The sequence below is a fragment of the Budorcas taxicolor genome, chromosome 21, assembly GCF_023091745.1.
Source record: "Budorcas taxicolor isolate Tak-1 chromosome 21, Takin1.1, whole genome shotgun sequence".
NCBI lineage: Eukaryota > Metazoa > Chordata > Mammalia > Artiodactyla > Bovidae > Budorcas > Budorcas taxicolor.
In genome coordinates, this window is record NC_068930.1 from 63,221,657 (window position 1) to 63,243,916 (window position 22,260).

At 48.8% G+C, this 22,260-nt stretch overlaps 1 protein-coding gene across 1 annotated transcript; it reads right to left on the reverse strand.

Moving 5' to 3' along the window:
* Positions 1-11,284: 11,284 nt before the first annotated feature.
* LOC128066650 (serpin A3-6-like) lies at positions 11,285-21,194 on the reverse strand. The gene is made up of 5 exons (XM_052659731.1): positions 21,020-21,194; positions 18,321-18,956; positions 16,095-16,365; positions 13,271-13,421; positions 11,285-11,682 (listed from the first exon to the last, which is right to left on the reverse strand). Exons 1-5 carry the CDS (start codon positions 21,192-21,194, stop codon positions 11,488-11,490), a joined length of 1,428 nt encoding a protein of 475 aa, XP_052515691.1. The 3' UTR covers positions 11,285-11,487.
* Positions 21,195-22,260: the final 1,066 nt, after the last annotated feature.

A 22,260-nucleotide genomic window follows, 5' to 3' on the forward strand; every position in this document is an offset into this window, starting at 1 on the left:
GCTCAGGGGCCACCTCTTCCAGGAAGCCTTCCAAGAACTAACTGCCCTCCATGCCTCTTTCAGACTCCCCTGTCTAGGCCTCATCTTGCTGCCATGGCTGTAATCAGAGTTCTGCATTTCCATCTCTCGAAAAACGGGGCCACTTCCTCCCAAACGGGGCCCAGGCTGCCCGTCCTTCATACGGAGATAACTGAATATTTGTTCAAGGATGAAGTCAATAGAGAATAACAGGGCTTATCTCTGGGATTGATTTTCCTGTCTGAACAACGTTCACATTGCATCATGTTGTTCAACCACTCAGTCACATCAACTCTCTGTTACCCCATGGACTGCAACACGCCAGATTTATCTGTCCTTCACTAGCTCCCAGACTTTGCTCACATTCATGTCCATTGAGTGAGTGATGCCATCCAGCCGTCTCATCCTCTGTTGCTTGCTTCTCCTCCTGCCCTCACTCTTTCCCAGCATCAGGGCCTTTTCCAGTGAGCCAGATCTTCACATCAGGAGGCCAAAGTATTGGAGCTTCAGCTTCAGGATCAGTCCTTCTAATGAATATTCGGGACTGATTTCTTTTAGGATGGATTGGTCTGATCTCCTTGCAGTCCAAGGGACTCTCAAGAGTCTTCAATGAATGTCCTGTCAACTCAGAAGTCTGTGGCTTTAGGACCCTGGCTGTCCAGGACACACTGCTCTGTGTGAATTCTCTGTGTCGGTCCCCACTGGCCCCAAGATGCCCCAGGAAACAGCTCTCTCTTGCATCCTCTCTTGTATCCTCTCTCTTGCATCCTCGCAGGTAGCTCAAGTGCCAAGAGATGGTAGATTTTTGGTTGATGTTTGGTGTATGAGTTAATGAACAAATGAATGAATGTTAAAATGTTAGAAATTGATAAATATTTTAACCAAGTTGAGGTGTTCAAAAAGCAGATTACTAAGCAAATGGATGGATAGAGAGCTGTCTGTTCTCTGCCTGTGATTGATAAGGAACAAACACTACAGATGAAGATTTCTTAGAGGCTGAATTTCATTTGATTCTTCCATTCATAGACCAGAGACCTCAAGTATAGAAAAATCCAGGACTGCCCATGGTCATCTGGAAAACCAGAGCTTACACTCTAGAGAGGAAACCAAGCCAATGTATTATATCCTTTTTTTTTTTTCAAGTTCATTCAGAATTTTATTTTTTTTTAATTATTATTTACTTTACAATATTGTATTGGTTTTGCCATACATCAACATGAATCTGCCACAGGTGCACATGTGTTCCCAATCTTGAACCCCCTCCCACCTCCCTCCCCATACCATCCCTCTGGGTCATCCCAGTGCACCAGCCCCAAGCATCCTGTATCCTGCATCAAACCTAGACTGGCGATTCATTTCTTATTTGATATAATACATGTTTCAATGCCATCCTCCCAAATCATCCCACCCTCTCCCTCTCCCACAGAGTCCAAAAATTGTTTGATACATCTGTGCTTCTTTTGCTGACTCGCATACAGGCTTATCATTACCATCTTTCTAAATTCTATACATATGCGTTAGTATACTGTATTGGTGTTTTTCTTTCTGGCTTACTTCACTCTGTATAATTGGCTCCAGTTTCATCCACCTCATTAGAACTGATTCAAATCTATTCTTTTTAATGGCTGAGTAATACTCCATTGTGTATATGTACCACAGCTTTCTTATCCATTCATCTGCTGATGGACATCTAGGTTGCTTCCATGTCCTGGTTATTATAAATAATGCTGTGATGAACATTGGGGTACACATGTCTCTTTCAATTCTGGTTTCCTCAGTGTGTATGCCCAGCAGTGGGATTGCTGGGTCATAAAGCAGTTCTATTTGCAATTTTTAAAGGAATCTCCACACTGTTCTCCATAGTAGCTGTACTAGTTTGCATTCCCACCAACAGTGTAAGGGGTTCCCTTTTCTCCACATCCTCTCCAGCATTTATTGCTTGTAGACTTTTGAATCACACCCATTCTGACTGGCGTGAAATGGTACCTCATTGTGGTTTTGATTTGCATTTCTCTGATGATGAGTGATGTTGAGCATCTTTTCATGTTGTTTGTTAGCCATCTGTATGTCTTCTTTGGAGAAATGTCTATTTACTTCTTTGGCCCATTTTTTGATTGGGTCATTTATTTTTCTGGAATTGAGCTGCAGGAGTTGCTTATATATTTTTGAGATTAGTTGTTTGTCAGTTGCCTCATTTGCTATTATTTTCTCCCACTCTGAAGGCTGTCTTTTCACCTTGTTTATAGTTTCCTCTGTTGCGCAGAAGCTTTTAATTTTAATTAGGTCCCATTTGTTTATTTTTGCTTTTATTTCCAGTATTCTGGGAGGTGGGTCATAGAGGATCCTGCTGTGATGTATGTCGGAGAGTGTTTTGCCTATGTTCTCCTCTAAGAGTTTTATAGTTTCTGGTCTTACATTTAGATCTTGAATCCATTTTGAGTTTATTTTTGTGTATGGTGTTAGAAAGTGATCTAGTTTCATTCTTTTACAAGTGGTTGACCAGTTTTCCCAGCACCACTTGTTAAAGAGATGTCTTCTCCATTGTATATTCTTGCCTCCTTTGTCAAAGATAAGGAGTCCATAGGTGTGTGGATTTATCTCTGGGCTTTCTGTTTTGTTCCATTGATCTATATTTCTGTCTTTGTGCCAGTACCATACTGCCTTGATGACTGTGGCTTTGTAGTAGAGCCTGAAGTCAGGCAGATTGATTCCTCCAGTTCCATTCTTCTTTCTCAAGATTGCTTTGGCTATTTGAGGTTTTTTGTATTTCCATACAAATTGCAAAATTATTTGTTCCAGCTCTGTGAAAAATACTGCTGGTAGCTTGATAGGGATTGCATTGAATCTATAGATTGCTTTGGGTAGTATACTCATTTTCACTATATTGATTGTTCCAATCCATGAACATGGTATATTTCTCCATCTATTAGTGTCCTCTTTGATTTCTTTTGCCAGTGTTTTATAATTTTCTATATATAGGTCTTTAGTTTCTTTAGGTAGATATATTCCTAAGTATTTTATTCTTTTCGTTGCAATGGTGAATGGAATTGTTTCCTTAATTTCTTTTTCTATTTTCTCATTATTAGTGTATAGGAATGCACGGGATTTCTGTGTGTTGATTTTAGATCCTGCAACTTTACTATATTCATTGATTAGCTCCAGTAATTTTCTGGTGGAGTCTTTAGGGTTTTCTATGTAGAAGATTATGTCATCTGCAAACAGTGAGAGTTTTACTTCTTCTTTTCCAATTTGGATTCCTTTTATTTCTTTTTCTGCTCTGATTGCTGAGAGCAAACTTCCAGAACTATGTTGAATAGTAGTGATGAAAGTGGGCACCCTTGTCTTGTTCCTGACTTTAGAGGAAATGCTTTCAATCTTTTACCATTGAGGATAATGTTTGCTGTGGGTTTGTCATATATAGCTTTTATTATGTTGAGGTATGTTCCTTCTATTCCTGCTTTCTGGAGAGTTTTTATCATAAATGGATGTTGAATTTTGTCAGAGGCTTTTTCTGCATCTATTGAGATAATCATATGGCTTTTATTTTTCAATTTGTTAATGTGGTGTATTACATTGATTGATTTGCAGATATTGAAGAATCCTTGCACCCCTGGGATAAAGCCCACTTGGTCATGGTGTATGATCTTTTTAATGTGTTGTTGGATTCTGATTGCTAGAATTTTGTTGAGGATTTTTGCATCTATGTTCATCAGTGATATTGGCCTGTAGTTTTCTTTTTTGTGGCATCTTTGTCAGGTTTTGGTATTAGGGTGATGGTGGCCTCATAGAATGAGTTTGGAAGTTTACCTTCCTCTACAATTTTCTGGAAGAGTTTGAGTAGGATAGGTGTTAGCTCTTCTCTAAATTTTTGGTAGAATTCAGCTGTGAAGCCGTCTGGACCTGGGCTTTTGTTTGCTGGAAGATTTCTGATTACAGTTTCAATTTCTGTGCTTGTGATGGGTCTGTTAAGATTTTCTGTTTCTTCCTGGTTTAGTTTTGATAAGTCGTACTTTTCTAAGAATTCGTCCATTTCTTCCACGTTGTCCATTTTATTGGCATATAATTGCTGATAGTAGTCTCTTATGATCCTTTGTATTTCTGTGTTGTCTGTTGTGATCTCTCCATTTTCATTTCTGATTTTATTGATTTGATTTTTCTCCCTTTGTTTCTTGATGAGTCTGGCTAATGGTTTGTCAATTTTATTTATCCTTTCAAAGAACCAGCTTTTGGCTTTGTTGATTTTTGCTCTGGTCTCCTTTGTTTCTTTTGCATTTATTTCTGCCCTAATTTTTAAGATTTCTTTCCTTCTACTAACCCTGGGGTTCTCCATTTCTTCCTTTTCTAGTTGCTTTAGGTGTAGAGTTAGGTTATTTATTTGACTTTTTTCTTATTTCTTGAGGTATGCCTGTATTGCTATGAACTTTCCCCTTAGCACTGCTTTTACAGTGTCCCACAGGTTTTGGCTTGTTGTGTTTTCATTTTCATTCATTTCTATGCAAATTTTGATTTCTTTTTTGATTTCTTCTGTGATTTGTTGGTTATTCAGTAGCATGTTGTTCAGCCTCCATATATTGGAATTTTTAATAGTTTTTCTCCTGTAAATGAGATCTAATCTTACTGCATTATGGTCAGAAAATGCTTGGAATGATTTCAATTTTTTTTTTAATTTACCAAAGCTAGATTTATGGTCCAGGATGTGATCTATCCTGGAGAAGGTTCTGTGTGCACTTGAGAAAAAGGTGAAATTCATTGTTTTGGGGTGAAATGTCCTATAGATATCAATTAGGTCTAGCTGGTCTATTGTATCATTTAAAGTTTGTGTTTCTTTGTTAATTTTCTGTTTAGTTGATCTGTCCATAGGTGTGAGTGGGGTTTTAAAGTCTCCCACTATTATTGTGTTGTTAATTTCCCCTTTCATACTTGTTAGCATTTGTCTTACATATGGCGGTGCTCCTATATTGGGTGCATATATATTTATAATTGTTATATCTTCTTCTTGGATTGATCCTTTGATCATTATGTAGTGTCCTTCTTTATCTCTTTTCACAGCCTTTGTTTTAAAGTCTATTTTATCTGATATGAGTATTGCTACTCCTGCTTTCTTTCAGTCTCTATATGCATGGAATATCTTTTTCCAGCCCTTCACTTTCAGTCTGTATGTGTCCCTTGTTTTGAGGTGGGTCTCTTGTAGACAACATATATAAGGGTCTTGTTTTTGTGTCCATTCAGCCAGTCTTTGTCTTTTGGTTGGGGCATTCAACCCATTTATGTTTAACGTAATTATTGATAAGTATGATCCCATTGCCATTTACTTTATTGTTTTGGGTTTGGGTTTATACACCCTTTTTGTGTTTCCTGTCTATAGAGTATCCTTTAGCATTTGTTGGAGAGCTGGTTTGGTGGTGCTGAATTCTCTCAGCTTTTGCTTGTCTGTAAAGCTTTTGATTTCTCCTTCATATGTGAATGAGATCCTTGCTGGGTACAGTAATCTGGGCTATAGGTTATTTTCTTTCATCACTTTAAGTATGTCTTGCCATTCCCTCCTGGCCTGAAGAGTTTCTATTGAAAGATCAGCTGTTATCCTTATGGGAATCCCCTTGTGTGTTATTTGTTGTTTTTCCCTTGCTGCTTTTAATATTTGTTCTTTGTGTTTGATCTTTGTTAATTTGATTAATATGTGTCTTGGGGTGTTTCGCCTTGGGTTTATCCTGTTTCGGACTCTCTGGGTTTCTTGGAGTTGGGTGATTATTTCCTTCCCCATTTTAGGGAAGTTTTCAACATCTCCTCAAGTATTTTCTCATGGTCTTTCTTTTTGTCTTCTTCTTCTGGGACTCCTATGATTCGAATGTTGGAGCATTTAATATTGTCTTTGAGATTGTCCTCATTTCTTTTAATTCATTTTTCTTTTTTTCCTCTCTGATTCATTTATTTCTACCATTCTATCTTCTACTTCACTAATCCTATCTTCTGTCTCCATCATTCTACTATTTGTTGCCTCTAGAGTTTTTTTGATCTCATTTATTGCATTATTCATTATATATTGACTCTTTTTTTTTTTCTTCTAGGTCCTTGTTAAACATTTCTTGCATCTTCTCAGTCCTTGTCTCCAGGCTATTTATCTGTGATTCCATTTTTATTTCAAGATTTTGGATCATTTTCACTATCATTATTCAGAATTCTTTATCAGGTAGATTCCCTATCTCTTCCTCTTTTGTTTGGTTTGATGGACATTTACCCTGTTTCTTTACCTGTTGAGTATTCCTCTGTCACTTCACCTTGTTTATATTGCTGTGTTTGGGGTGGCCTTTCTGTATTCTGGCAGTTTGTGCAGTTCTCTTTATTGTGGAGTTTCCTCACTGGGGGTGGGATTGTATCAGTGGCTTGTCAAGGTTTCTTGGTTAGGGAAGCTTGTGTCAGTGTTCTGATGGGTGGAGCTGGATTTCTTCTCTCTGGAGTGCAATGAAGTGTCCAGCAATGAGTTATGATATGTCAGTGGTTTTGGAGTAACTTTGGGCAGCCTGTATATTGAAGCTCAGGACTGTGTTCCTGTGTCACTGGAGAATTTGCATGGTATGTCTTGCTCTGGAACTTGTTGACCCTTGGGTGCTGCTTGGTTTCAGTGTAGGTATGGAGGAGTTTGATGAGCTCCAATCGATTAATGTTCCCTGGAGTCAGGAGTTCTCTGACGTTCTCAGAATTTGGACTTAAGCCTCCTGCTTCTGGTTTTCAGTCTTACTTTTACAGTAGTCTCAAGACGTCTCCTTCTATACAGCACCGCTGATAAAACATCTAGGTTAAAGATGAAAAGTTTCTCCACAGTGAGCGACACCCAGAGAGGTTCACAGAGTTACACGGAGAAGAGAAGAGGGAGGAGGGAGTTAGAGGTGACCCGAATGAGATGAAGTGGAATCAAAAGAGGAGAGACCAAGCGAGCCAGTTATTTCTTTATGTGCACTCCACAGTCTGGACCACTCAGAGATGTTCATGGAGTTATACAGAGAAGAGTAGAGGGAGGAAGGAGACAGAGGTGGCCAGGAGGATAAAAGAGGGAAATGAAAAGGAGAGAGACAGATCCAGCCAGTAATCAGTTCCCTAAGTGTTCTCCACCATCTGGAACACACAGAGATTCACAGAGTTGGGTAGAGAAGAGAAGGGGGGAGGGAGGAGACAGAGGGAACCTGGTGGAGAAAAAGGAGAGTCCAAAGGAGGAAAGAGCAATTAAGCCAGTAATCTCGCTCCCAAGTAAAAATGGGTATTGAAGATTGGGGTTTTTAAGGTACAAAATTGCTAACAAATATCAAAAAGCAAAGATTAAAAATCTAGAGTAGAGGTTGGATTTTCAAAAATACAATGTTAAAGAAAAGAAGAAGAAAAAAAGAACAAAGCCACAAAAATTATTTAATATATATATATATATATATATATGAAGTTTGCTTTAAAAATAGGGTCTTTCTTTAAAGTAATAGTAGGTTATAAAAATGAAAATTAAAGGAGTAATAGAGGACTTAAAATTTTAAAAAAAGTTTAAAAAAAAGAAGAAGAAAAAAAATGATCGTAAAAATAGTAAAGATTTATCTAGGACTTTCTCTTGTGTTGTTGTAGGCAGTGTGGGGTCAGTTCATTTTCGGATAGTTCCTTGGTCCGGCTTATATTTCTCAAGATCTATAGGCCCCTTCCTATGTAGTCGGTACTAACGACAGGGTTTTAGTCTGTGGCACCTGTCACTTCCAAGGCGGTTCCCTCTGGTTTAGCTTCTTCTGTTTGCTGGTCTTTTCAGTGTCTGATTTCTGCCCTGACACAAGGGGGCGGTGGTGGACACTTTTTAGACTCACTTGTTCAGGCACGCTGTGGGGAGGGAGGGACACTGCAAACAAATAACACTGGCGTGTGCTCGCAGTGTCTCAGCCACACTGGGCCTGCCGCCGCTCACGGCGCACACTGCTCAGGCTCTAGGTTGCTCCACCGGGAACCGTCTGAGGCCGGCCCTGGGCTGCATGCACCTCCCAGGTCTAAGCCGCTCAGGCTCAGGCACTCAGGTTGTCCGCAGAGGCGCAGAATCGGTTGGGCCTGTGTTTTGTGCCCTTCCCAGGTCTGAGTAGCTCAGGTGTTTGGCGAGCACGGTCGCTGCGACTTATCGCCTCTCCCATCCCTGCTGTTCAGTTTTCTGGGCGTACAACTGGCGCCCCTTCTCAGGCAGATGGTGACTGTCCAGGACCCCAAGAAGTCTTAGTTAGCAAAGAAGCCTGCTTCCAGTTTGGTAGATAATGTCTCTCTGGGGCTGCGATTGTCCCCTTCCAGCCCTTCCAGCTCTGGCTGCCTGTCACTGGAGGTGGATGGTCTGCAGCCAGCTAATTCTGTTCCATCCTTTGTTCTGTGTGCGGTCCTGGCGGTGTCTTATGTTAGAGCTTTTTGCGTGGTAGCTATCCCACAGTCTGGTTTTCTAGTCCAAGTTAGTTCACTCTGATTACACTCGGAGCATTCAGGCCCGATCCTTACCCTAAGCAATGTAGCCCGCGCCTCCCTGCCCAGCCCCCGCTTGCTAGTGGCGGATGCAGGCATCTGCACTGCTTCTCTGCTGGGGGAGTTACCGTTGGGCTCCTAATCTGTGGGTTTTAATTATTTATTTATTTTTCCTCCCTGTTATGTTGCCCTCTGCGCTTCCAAGGCTCACCACAGACTCAGCAGTGAGAGTGTTTCCTGGTATTTGGAAACTTCTCTCTTTTTAAGACTCCCTTCCCGGGACAGAGCTCCATCCCTACCTCCTTTGTCTCTCTTTTTGTCTTTTATATTTTTTCCTACCTCTTTTCAAAGACAATGGGCTGCTTTTCTGGGTTCCTGATGTCCTCTGCCAGCATTCAGAAGTTGTTTCGTGGCATTTACTCAGCGTTTAATTGTTCTTTTGATGAATTTGTGGGAGAGAAAGTGGTCTCCCAGTCCTATTCCTCCTCCATCTTAGGACCGCCCCCCCCCCGCCCCCCGCATATCCTTTCAGATGGGCAAGGTAGAGAGTGGTGAGACTGAGGTGGGGAGGGTAGAGGTGGGGCCTCTCTAAGGTGGTGACCTTAGAGCAGAGAATGAGTGAAGTGAGGGAGTGTGCCAGCGAAGGGGCTGCAAAAAGGCCATTCAAGCAGCTAACAGCAAGTGCAAATGCCCTGAGGCAGGAAACAGCTTTCTAAAATCTAGAACAGCAGGAAAACCAGAGTTGTTGCAGCAGAGGGTGGGCAAGGATGGTCATAGGAGAGGTGAGAAAGTTGGCAAGAACAGATTATATGGGGCAATGAGGTTGTGATTAGGAGGGTAGATATTTTTCTCTAAGAGCTGAGGGTCATCAGGCGTCTCCAGCAGGAAGTGAAAGAATCTGAGTTTCCCTTTAAAAGGGTGACAGTGGCTGACTCCGTGGATCCAAGGGTCAGCTCAGGCCCTTACTAACATAGATTCTGGGTCCCCCTGAGACCTGCCGATTCAGAATCACCAGAGGAATAAAACCAGCTGCCTCCTGAGGGTCTGAGCCAGGTCTTGGACAGGCTCATGATCACTGTGATTTCCTACAACCCTGGGATGTGTTAAAGAAACCTTCTGCCAATCAGGAGACGTTAGAGACACAGGTTCTACCCCTGGGTCAGGAAGATCCCCTGGAGAAGGGCATGGCAACCCACTCCAGTATTCTTGCCTGGAGGATCCCATGGAGGGAGAAGCCTCGTAGAGTTGGACATGACTGAAGTGACTTAGCAAACACGCTCTGGGACAAGGGATTCTCACACGACCCCACAGAGAGGAGGGAGTGGCCCAGAGAGGTCGGGTGACCTGAGAAACGTGGAAAGGCCCCAGTGCAGCTGTGGAGCCTGGAGCTGAGCCCAGGTCTCCAGGACCCCCCTGCACTGGAGGCTCTTTCCACATCTGCACCCCCTCAGGAGCTCCCTGCAAGTTCAAGACCAGGGATGAGAAAAGGGGCTCAGACGGGCTAAGTCAGGCTCTGGGATAAGAGGATCTGAGGAGGGGTCAGCTGGAGGAGGGGCTCTGAGAGGGTCTGTTGAGACTGATGCTCTGTGCGTGAGCCTAAGAGGCAGTAGGGGGGCAGGGGCAGGGAGGAGCAGCAGGGAAGAGGAGGATGGGGGCTTGGATGCCACATAGAGAGGGCAGAGGGGACACAGCTGGAGAGGACCCAGCTGGCTTGAGAGCTGTGATGTCTCTGGATTCCAGGGACCGGTGTGCAGGAAGCCAGATCCCCACCCCGGGTTGAGGAAAGAGAACATCTGTGTGTGGGGAGGTCAAGGGGCTCCAGCAGGTGCATGAGGTACCTGGCCTTCTGTCAGACCAGCCTTCTGCACTGTGACCCTCCCATCTGGTCAGGGATCACCTCGCCCCACAAGACTCTGGGCTCAGTTCTGACTCCAGCACTACCAGCTGCTGGGCCTCGGGCAGCTCCCTCAGCTTTCTGAGCCTCTGTTTCCATCTCGGTGAGTGGGAACCTGTAAACTGCCCCTCCCCCCAAGTGGGACTGTGTGATGCTGAAAGGGGGCGGGATCTTGAGGCACTTGCACAGTGACTGGCGCAGAGCACATGTTCCGTGGCTCACTGATCACGGTGACTGCTGTCACTGTCACCAATGACAATTGGTGCCCCTGCTTTCATACCAAGGACCCCAGAGGATGGAGGCCTCTCGGGAATGGCTCCTGGCCACTGTGCCCATGGTTGTGGCTCATGGTCTGACCCTGATTAACCAAGGCACATTGATCTCCACTCTAGTCACCAGGACCCCTAACCCCGGGCCAGCCCTGCCTCTGTCAGGAGAGGATGTGGAATGCATCAGGTGGTGGAGGAGCCCAGCTGGGAAATTGCAAGTAGCTGGTCTCCCAGGTAGGGGTGCTGGGAGGCAGAGGGGTGATCTGGAGGGTGAAAGGCCCAGCTCAGCTGTGGGATGGCAGGGTCCAGGGGCTGTACTGGAAGACGTCAGGGCTGGAGCCCCTGCAGGTGAGCACAAGGACACATCCCAGGCCCTGGGGAGGAAGAAGTGAACCTTGACCTGGAACCAGAACCCCTGGAAGTGGGCAGCAGGGGTCCCTCCCTGTCCTGGGCCTGCGGGCCAGTGGGCTTGGTCACAGGCACAAAGCCTGCTCCTGGGCCTTCTGGTGAGTCTAAAGGAGAGGGGCCCAGGGGTGGGGAGGTCTGGGTGCTTGACCTCAGGGCCCAGGCAGCAGCAGAGCATGGAGTCAGGTGGATCAGGGCAGAGACACACACGAAGGAGTGCAGTCCAAGGAAGGTGCTTTATTGCTGTTGAAGGAGCTTCCTCGTGACCAGGACGCAGACTCCCTGTGCATGTGGAACCCCCAGCATCGCCACTGTCACCTTCTCAGGAGCGAGCAGGTGGGGACAGGCAGGGTGGATCCTCAGTGCCCAGAGGCCAGGCTGCACCCAGGGACCTGGGCACCCTGCTCCTTAGAGAGGGCACCCACAGCTCAGAGCTGAGCTCTAGGCTTGAGTGGGATTGGTGACTTTCCCCAAAAAGATGATGCTTTGGGTGTCTTTGAGAACTGCAGCAATCAGGAAGGGCCTGTCGAAACGCACAATGGTTTTAAGTGAGGAAAGGGGGATAATTTGTACTCCCGTGGCAGCAGCTCCTTCCGTGCCCTCCTCGTCCACGTCCAGCACAGCGCTGTGGACCACCTGTGGGGACAGAAGAGTATTACCGATCAGAGATGGGATGGGCAGGAGGTGAGCAGCTGCCTGAGTGCCTCTAGAGGAACTGATATTCATCCACCTTCTGCCACTGGCCTGTCACTATGCTGTCTACCTTTTCAACTTTGTTTTTCCCAACACATCTGTCAGCTGGTTCACATATACATGACCCAAGGCTGTGCAAAGCGCAGTCAAATGGGCTGTAAGTCCTGGGCCCAGGGTCAGAGAAGCAAAGAGCAGGGGCTCCCTGATCTGAATCCCCTCTGTCTGAGTCCAGAGACTCTGCTGTCCCCAGACACTCCCTAGTGCAGGGGGAGGGGCCAGATCGAGGCATATTTCTTTCAGGCAACTGTCCACTGTCCCTCCACGTCGAAGCAGCAGATGGGTGAGCACTGCTTTCTGCTTCTTTCCTGCCCCGGCTGACATGCCCCTCAGCCCCCTTGCCTAGGACTGGCTTCCCATCCCTGGACCACAAGGCCCCATAGCGCCTATGTCTGCTTTATCAGGTCCTCTGGAAGATGGGTGCAGGGGAGCCTGCAGGGCTGCCCAGCACCCGCCCCCTCATTCACTCTGACTTCTCTCCTTCTCAGATCACAGTATCAGGACCCCTGGTGTTCTTCTCTCCTGCTCTCAGTGTATATTGATCATGATGGCCCTGAGCCATTGTTAGTACCTATTACCTCTTACTTGCTCTGCTGAGCACCACACAGGAGCCAAGAGCTATCATATGTCTTTTAAAAATGACAAGATTCAGGACTAAGGGCTTTAATAATTTATCCCATAGGCAATAAAATGTGCTGCAAGGGATGGGGGTTTACAGCTGATTCCACCTCAGGCACATTCCCAAGACCGATGTCTATCCCCAAATATATTACAGAGAAGGTAGAACCAGCCCCCAAGATGGTTATAACCCAGCTCCCCTGAGCTTGAGGGTTGCAGGCAGGGTAACTGAGTAATGCCCAGCATATTAAAAAACAAAGACACCATTTTATCGACAAAGGTCTGTGTAGCCAAAGCTATGGTTTTTCCAGTAGTCATGTACGAGTGTGAGAGCTGGACCATAAAGAAGGCTGAAGAATTGATGCTTTTGAACTGTGGTGTTGGAGAAGACTCTTGAGAGTCCCTTGGATTGTAAGGAGATCAAACTCATCAATCCTAAAGGCAATCAGTCCTGAATATTCATTGGAAGGACTGATGCTGAAGCTGAAGCTGTTATATTTTGGCCACCTGATGCGAAGAACTGACTCACTGGAAAAGACCTTGATGCTCGGAAAGATTGAAGGCGGGAGGATAAGGGGACGACACAGGATAAGATGGTTGGATGACATCACCGACTCAATGGACATGAGTTTGAGTAAACTCTGGGAGTTGGTGATGGACAGGGAGGCCTGGCATGCCGCAGTCCATGGGGGTCTCGAAGAGTCGGACACGACTGAGCTACTAAACTGCACTGAACTGATCTGAGTAATGAGCAATGTCATTGTTTTGCAAATTCAAGATCAGCCAAAGGTCTGCCTGGCTGTCACCTTTCAAGTTCCCATGTGGAAGATGAAATGTCCAAAGTTTAAAAACTCACCTGGGAAACTTTTAAGTTCGTGACACCTGTGATTCCTGACAGGTCAGCCTCAGAGGTGAAGACTTTCTGGATGTTCAGCTCAGAAAGGGTGTCTTCCAGATTATAGTCACTGGAGATGGAAAACTTTGGCAGGCTGAGGGTATGTATCAATCTAGGAGGTGAGAAAATAAACTTGATGGCTTACTCAACTCGGTGCTCACCGTTCTCCTCCACTCAGCTAGGTCTTCCTGGGTTTCGTCTCCATCCACCCCGTTCTCCCTGGAATAAGCACTCCTTTCCTCAGTTTCCAGATTCCACAGGCTAACTCTCTTTAATTCCTTTATTATGCATTCTTGTCTGCAGCTGTCTCACCTTCAGGGCAGCGTGCCAAGGCAGGGGCTGTGGGCTTGGCCCCACCTGGCCCTGCTTCTCCCCTGCAAGCCTGCAGGGCTCAGGAATCACCCTTCTCCAACACGGATTCCACAGCTGCTGGGAGACCGTGCTGGGGGGAGGGGGAGGGGGATGGGGGAGCACCAGGAGGGATGTACCAGGGTCACCAGGAAGGCTTCTTGCAGGAGGTGGCATCCAGTTTGAGTCCCTGGGGAGGGGAAGGAGTGGGCTGGGTGAAGAGGAGCCCACGAGGCAGGTGGAGGCACTTGCAGGAAAGAGGGGCTGATGCAGGGAGGCGAGGGGCTTGGCAGGGACAACAGTGGGACATGGAGGGCTGGGGGCTGCATTCAAGGGCTTGGGGAGCCTGAACCACCCAATTCAGAGTCTCTGTCTCGCCTTCCCAGTGAGCTCCTTGCGGGCAGGCTGCTGTATCTGAGCAGAGCCGCCAGCAGGTTCTTGGAGTGAGAGATGCTGTCTCCCACCCCCCGGATCCCCTCTCCCTCTCTCTGTCTGCACTTCCCTTAAGACTCTTACCATGGTGACTGGTCTGACAGATGCTAAATGCGGGGAGACTGAGGCTCCCCCTAAACTGTGGGTCCCTGGTAACAGGGAGGTAGTTACTCCTCCCCATCGACCTACCTTCTTTCTTCCTTACATTCATCCTTCCTCCCTCCTTTATACACGAGTCAATAAATTCCTACTGAGCATCGTTATGGGCCAGGAATGTATAGATACATGTCCCCTCAGTGCTTGTAAATCAAGGTGTCTGATGAGTATTTTCTCCATTTACAGCTCTTCGCTGGGCCCCTGCCCTGTGGTAGCTCTTGGGGTTGGAGTAGGAAGGGCTGGGAAGGGAGCACAGTCAGGGTGAGGGGGTCCCCTGTCCTGGGTCTCCTGGGATCTGCAGGGAGGGGGGGTTGGGAGTCAGGAGCCCCACAGCCTCAGGTCCCCTGGACAGGAGTCGGGAAGGGCTGCAGCCTCTACTTCACATGCAGGCAGGTCTCCAGTCCCCTGTGCTTTCTGAAGTGCCTCCCACATCCATCCCCCCTGGGTCTGCCCATCCCACACTCAGAACAGAGGGTCAAGGACACCTCTCCCCTCGCAGCAGGGAGCTGAGCCCCAGAGAAGCCCAGGGAGTGGCGGGGGGAGTGTGAGCCTGGGAGTGGGACTCTGGGTCTGGGACACCCCCGCTCCCTCATGCTGCCCACATCCCCTCCCTACCCGCCCCTGCAGACCCTGGCCCAGCACTGCCTCTCCCCTTGTGCCCCTGAGATCGGTCTCCTGAACCCCACCTCCTGGCCTGTGTGTCTATCCTCCGTTTACCCAGAACTTGACCCCTCCCCACGCTTCCTGCTCCTCCTGGTCCAGCCCCCAGCGCCCTCCCCTGGGTGACCCCCTGGGCTCCTGGTGGCCTCCCTGCTTCCATGCATGTCCTCTGCCATCTGCTCTCCACTCGGCACCCTGGGTGATCCTTTTAAAGCATCACTCAGATCTTTCACTGTTTGTGATGAGTTTCCATTTCCCTTAGACGGTGGGGTAGTCAAAGGGTCTGCAAGGCCTTGGGTGACCTTAGTCCTCCCTGAGGACCCCGACCTCGCCCAGCTTCCCCCCTGCCTCCCTCTGCTCTCCTGCTCTGGCCTCACTAATCCTCAACCACACCAGGCTTGCTCCTGCCTCGGAGGCTTTGCACTGGCTGTTCCCTCAGCCAACAAGGCTTTTCCCAGCACATCTGCACGGCTCAGTCCCTCACCTCAAACACCACCTAAGGGCCCCCCTAGTTACAATCACAAAATACCTCTGGGTCCAATTTTCATTCATTCTTTTTTTTTTCTTTTTTGCTTTACTATCCCTGTCTCTCCCTTTCTAACCATTCAACACACCAAATTATTCATTACATTTATTTCTCATAGGTCTATGTCAATCACAGAGTAAGCTCACGAGGGCAGAGAATTTACTGTTCTATCTGCTGACCTCCCCTCAGAGCATAATTAGTCCCTGGCACACACTAGCTTCTCAATCAACCTGTGAAAGCAGCGCTGAATGGTTGGTTAAATAAATGAATGAACGTCATGTGCAGCCCCTGCAAAGCTGATTCTCAGTGTCTATCTCACCTGAGCCCTCAGCTGATACAATTCCATCTGCTCCCCCACCCAAGAGGTGGGGACATGAGACAACACCACACGTGCGGGAGGCTTTGTTCAGGAGCCTCACGATACAGCATGTGTTAGTGTGAGAGGAAGGCCCTGTCCCCTCTGACGCCATCATCTTACAGAAGGAATCAGGCTCGGAGCCACACAGGCAGCAAAGGGCAAGGATATCTCAGTACAGGCTCTCCCACCTCTGCCTCCAGTCCCACACATTCCTGAGGCCCTGTTGCTGGGGGTCAGGAGTCCAGGAAGAGGGGGAAGGACCAAGACGGCAGCTGAACCCACAGCTCTAGGCCCTAGGGAGTCACCTGGGCTGCAGGGAGTTTCGCCACCTCGTCAGCGTCTCCGGGATCAGCTTGGCTTCCAGGTCCTGCATTTTGCCCTCGTCGGGGAGGATGAAGAGGGCGCTGTCATTGCTGGTGTACGTGAGCTCCACCAGTGTGCAGCCCAGCTCCTCATCTCGGAAGTACAGGGTTTCCAGGCGAATGTTCATCATGGGCACCTGCACCGTCTCGTTCTCGCTCACGTGGAACTCTGCCTGCTCAGTGCGCTTGGGGTCAAAGGGGATCTGCCACCTGGCTGGAGGCGGGCGGGCAGGTAAGGAGTGTGTGAGTGCAAGTCTCTCCCTCCTCGGCCCTGCCTGCGCCAGCAGCGCCCCACACCACGTGCCTCTGGGGTGGGCCTGCCAGCTGTGCACATACACCTGGGCAGATGGGTAAGCCCTCCGGGATGGGGGTGAACCTCACAGGTCAGGATTGAGAAGAGGGGCATGAAACAAAGCTGGTTAGTTGTGCTACGTGCAAAGTCAACAGGAAATATGGAGGGCAAAGGAGAGATGGGGATGAGGCTGGGCCTGGAGAGATACGGGACCTCCTGGTCCTTCAAGGGAACAAGTGACCAGAGGCTAACTGTTGGCTTTGTAGGGAGGATACACGTCCCCATGGCCTTGTGAGCCCAACTGGAGCAGGAGCCACACGGGGACCCAGAGGGCAGGGCAGGGTCAACAGACGTCTCCACGCAGAATGAGTCTCTGGGGCTTCATGGAGTGTGTATCCACCCCCACCTCCTTCTTTGATTCCATCCCTGCCTGTGTCCCCATGGGGAGAGGCAGGAGCAGACAGAGAGAGGCTGGCCGGGTGCCCCCGGGGAGGAGATTTTAGAGGAGAAATTCTCAAGATGGAGTGGGTTGTTAGGAGAAGAAAGCATGAGAGATACAGGTAACAAACATGACAGGTCATGCCTGGATTCCTTTTCCAAGGAAATGCCACCCCGTGCCTTGATTTACAGATGAAAACACAGATGAAGGAAGGGTATCACTGGACTTATCCCAGAGCCCCTAACTCAGGGCTAACTTGTCCCCCACAGCTAGGGTCTCTTAGACACCTGACCATTTCATGATTCAATGATAATTTTTTGTGTCTTATCTATTTTGAGTCCCTTTTGCACTGTTGGCTCCCTGGGTGAAATCTTTCTGCTTTCACTCTGCCTCTTATGAGTCTCCTGGCTGACGTTTGTCATAGCAACTTGCTATCAATGGGACTGGGCACAGGACCAGCTAGAAGCTGGAAAGATATTGTGCCCCGGAGGGAGTTTCAAGAGGGAGGGAACATGTGTATACCTATGGCTGATTTATATTGATGTTTGGCAGAAACCAACCCAATTCTGTAAAGCAATTATCCTTCAATTAAAAAATAGATGAATTAAAAAAAAAGAAGATACTGTGGCCCAGACATTGTCCAACCCCAAGACTTTCCCCCGATGTGGTCTTGCCTCCGGATAGCAGAAGCGCATCCACTGAGGAGTCTTGAGATGGCCGGGCTGCTCGGAGGCTGTCACACTGTGAAGATGGCCACCAGCCCCACCTCAACCCCCAGAGACCGGGTCTGTTTAGAGGGAGCCCACGTCTGACACAGCCTGCAGTGTGCGGAGCCGAGGCCTTCCTGAGTCGTCCTAAAGTGTCTCATCAGGGAAGAAGCTGGAGCCCCCATCCCCCACGGGATAGATCTGAAAAGAAAGCTCTCCTTCTTTTGGCAGGCAGGCAAGTTTAACTCAGAATAAAGTCTCCCTCTGGGACTTCCCTGGTGATCCAGTGGATAAGAATCCATCTTGCAGTGCAGAGGACACGGGCTCAACCTCTGGTCAGGAAATAAGATAACACACGCCTCCAGGCAAAGCCAGCCTGCCACAACTACTGAACCTGCCTGCCACAACTGTAGAATCTGCCTGCTACCACGAAAGACCCCTCGTGCTGCGACTAAGAACTAAGGCAGTCAAACAAATAAAAAAAAAAAAAAAAAAAAGCATCCCTCTGCCTCACATAAGGGAATCACTGCCCTACAATGAGAAAAGCAATTTGGAAAAAGCTAAAATAGACAAAGACTATGGTCAGAGTGGGCCTTGGTGTTTAAGCCCCCAAACCACGAGGGACCTCTATAGTGGTTTGCTGGCAACATAGTTGGCTGAGCGGGGATAGAAATGATTCTGAAGCCTGAGAACCTAGGTGCATCTGCCCCAACCCCAATCCGGGTACTCACCTTTAAAGTAGATGTAGTTCACCAGGACCAACACCGTTCTTGGGGAAAGAACCTTGAACAGCTCCTCAATTTTCCCCTGGGTTTTATTCTTCACATAGTCATTTATTAGACTCCTGGCAGCTTCAGGATCCCTGAAGTTGGTCGAGAAGGCCTCGGAGGAGTACAGCACACGAGCATCTTCCCTGAACTTGTCCAGCAGCTTCAGCTGCTCCTGCACAAACATGGCGTTGCCCACTCTCAGCTGCAGCTCATTGCTGGGTCGATTGAGCGTCTGCAGGAGGTGCTGGAAGCCCTGGTGGATTTCTGTCTCGGGGGTCTCTGTGAGGTTGAACTTGAGACCTTCCAGGATCTCTGTCAGGGTGGAGCCACGGGCCCCCAGGGACAGGAAGCCCAAGGCTATGGAGACACTCAGAGGGGAGAAGATGATGTTCTTATTGGGGTTCTCCAAAGCCAACTGCTTGTAGAGGCTGAAGGCGAAGTCGGTGTTGCTGGAGGCTAATGCATGGTCATCCACAGCCATCACTTTGTGCTGTCCTTCTGGGGTCACATTCTCCGGGAGGCAGTGGACACTGGAGCAGAGTCCAGCCACCAGGAGCCCCAGAGCCAGGAGGGGGGACACTCTCTCTGCCCTCATGTCTGAAAAGCAAAGCTCCTTTCAGTCTCCGCATGTCAGATGACGTCCCAACCCCCCTGTCCCCCGTGGTCTCTGTTCTCTCGGCCCTGCTGCTCTGGGACCTCCCAGGGGTAGGCACCCTCCTGGGCTCCCAACACACAGGAGGAGGCTCTGGGCTGCTTCTCACCCTTTGATCAAGTGCTGTGATCATTAGCAGTTTCCCCAGTGGAGAGACTGGGCACAGAGAAGGGAAGGGGCTTTTCCAAGGTCACACAGCAGGCAGTGGAGGAGTGAGGGTGAGGAGCCTGGGGTCCCTGGCTCCAGGGCAGGGAAGCTGGTGATGAGTGTGTGGTGCTGTGCAGCGAGAGCCCATCTCCCTCTTCCGGGAGCTGATACCTCAGAGGGCCCAGGAAGCAGGGCTCCTTTCCCACTGTGCCCTCTCTGTCCCCCCAGGAAGGAGCCCTGCACTGATCAGAGGACACAGCACCTCTCCCCGCCTCTGAGGACAAGGGTGTGACCTCAGGGAGGCTTTCCCGTCGAGGTGCCTGGTCACAGTGAGGGTTCAGGAGAGAGGCCGCCACAGGCAGCGGGAGCCGTGCTGTAGCCTGGCTGCCCTGAGGAGGGCTGCTGTAAAGAACAAGGAGGGCAGAGCGTTCTGCTCAGCCCCTGCCACGTGGACACATGGAGGGTGTTTCCATCAAGAACCTGGAAAGGCCTCCTGGTGGGGAGAAGCAGGGTGAGCAGAGTCTCAGAGACCTGGTCGAGGATTTCATTTTGGCTTCTTGTGAGTGCTGTGTGGTGACGAGCAGTGACTGAACCTCTCTGATCCTCAGTTCTCACCTCCGTCCAACACGTGGACTGGCTCAGGTAACATACAGGAAGAAGGTGCTGGGCTCCTAAGGGGAGTTCCAGACGTGTCACCCCCTCTAGTGGGCACCCTCTCTAGGACTCTACAAGCCAGACTGTGATCCCTGGGGATAGAGGACAGAGCTACTGCCCAGAAGCCTCAGGAGAGACTGAGGTCAAAGCTATGACCTCAGCAAAGAGGGCTGTTTCCCTGCAGCCTCTGCCCCTCATCTCAGGGTTCAGAGGAGAGAGGACTGCTGGGGTGGTGAGTGGGGAGGGAAGGAGAGGAGGAGGTGGAAGGGAGGAGCCTGAGCTGAGTCTCGTCCGAAGCCCAGGGGAAAGGCCTTTGGGCAAGCCTGAGGACAGGGGCGATCAATTATGCCAAAAATTTGTTTATGCAGAGCTGATGCAATGGTTTCTTTCACAAAGAATTAAATGTTTTCCCCCAAAACTCTTCCTGGAAAAATAGCTAGCCAGATGCTCCCCTGGTGGGTCAGATGGTAAAGAGCCCGCCTGCCGATGCAGGAGACACGGGGAACGCGGGTTTGATCCCTGGGTCAAGAAGATCCCCTGGAGGAAGAAATGGCAAGCCATTCCAGTATTCTTGCCTGGAGAACCCCACGGACAGAGGAGCCTGGCACGCTAGAGTCATGGGGTTGCGAAAGGGTTGGTCACGACTTAGCAACTAAGCAACCAAAGCAGCATTTGGCCAGATTGGAGGGCTGGCTCTGTTTCTGAGCTGTCTGTCTTTTCAGTGCTGGGCAGATTCAGCTCCTGTCTGCTTGCTGGTGTCCCTGGAGAGACAGTGGAACGCAGAAAAAACCCCTGGAGACCCCGCAGCCTTTGCCCAGACGGACCTACTCTACTAATTCCGTCCCCAGGGCTCTCTGAGGGCAGCGCCCTGTGCCAGGCAAGGAGACGCAGCTCAGGGCCCTTGGGGGAGCTCTGACCTGACGCTGGATGCACAGCTGGATGGGGCACAGCTGGCTCGAATCTCGACCCCAAAGACTCAAAAGCAGAAATGCCCCCAGAAGCCCTGGTGGCACATCCCTCCCTTTGCGGGATGAACACTGAGACCCAGAGAGAGGACTGGTCTTCAGAGGGCTCAGAACCCTCCCAGCATCAGACACACGTCCTCCCGCCTCCCTCCTGTGTCAGGCCCTACCAACCCATGATCGAGGCCAGAACCACCCTGGGAAAGGGGTCCCTTGGCTCCCAGGGTGGGAGCATCACAGATTACCTGCCTGCGAGAGCAGGATGTGGGCAGTGGATCCAGAGCCGCCGCCTGCCCGGATGCTGGAGTTTCCCGGGTGCTGCTGCCTATATATCCTGCAAAGCCCTCCTCCAGGCTTGTGAAATGTAGGCGGGGACAGCACAGTGTTCTGTCCTCTGACTGGAAATGGGCAGATGACCATTCCTGGTAACAGGTTTCATCAGATATACTCAAACAATCTAGTTACAGAAACTACTCACTTTTTGTCCCTCCCCACCAGAAAACCTAAACTAAAAATAAACAGAAATTTCCGTTGAGAGTGATTTTTCTCATTTAAGAAAATTCATTGAAGGGTCTGTGAAAGCTCAGAATACATAAAAAGGGACATTGAAAAATATCTCTGACTCTTGTTTTTTAAAAAATATATATATTGACTCTTCTCAGTTCCCCCCACCCCCGTTTCTCATATCCTCATTAAAGACCATGTAAAACCCCAGAAAATGGAAAGAATATTTGAAAATATTCCCCACAGCTGTGTCACTCCAGGACACCTCTGGCTAAAAATGTGTTTTTTTCTACGCATCACTTGTCTTGATGGGTGTGTGCAAGTGTGGGTGTGTGATCGGGATCCCCAAACACAAACTCAGACAAAATTGAAATGCAGGACCCTTAATGGGAATATAGCTCGATTTGCATGTTGAGACACGCTCCCATTCCCAGACAGGGCTGTTCCGCCCAAGGGACCCCTTAGAGTGTCAAAAGCACAAGTGTCTGGGACCTCTGATATCTGGTACCATCTGTCTGTGGGGGCCTGCCGTGCTTTGGTTTGTCCAGTTGCCCTTCACTATTGGTTCACTTTAAGAGCTGGCTGTCCTTCATCCTTGCCCTTGGGGTCTCCTAGGACACTCTCTGAACTAATCTCAGGCCTTTCTTATGCTCACGGGGTAACACCTGCCCCTTCATCTCTTACACCCACAACCATCCATCCATGATAGACCACAACAAACCTCTGTTACGCCTAGGGACTCCACCAAACTCCGTTTGGGGATCACTGTGTTAGTGATGAGAATGTGGCTTTGGAAGAAGATAAACCTGAACCCTGAAAGTCTACTCACCAGCTGTGTGACCTCAAAACCTCCCACCTTCATCTTCTCCTCTCTAAAGGCAGATGCATTTCCCTGAGAAAGGAGGGGTGTCTTAAAAGGTTAAGTGAAAGAATTCTAAATGTACACTCTGTTAAGACAGGATTTTTCCCTTGTTTTGTGCTG

Excerpts from the sequence above, each read along its gene's own strand:
- LOC128066650 (XM_052659731.1), bottom strand. The coding sequence starts at position 21,194 with ATGGTCATCTGCCCATTTCCAGTCAGAGGACAGAACACTGTGCTGTCC. Across the intron at positions 13,422-16,094 it reads CGAAACTCCCTGCAGCCCAG|ATTGATACATACCCTCAGCC; the intron begins GTGACTCCCTAG and ends CTCACCTCCTAG. Across the intron at positions 11,683-13,270 it reads CGAACTTAAAAGTTTCCCAG|GTGGTCCACAGCGCTGTGCT; the intron begins GTGAGTTTTTAA and ends CTGTCCCCACAG.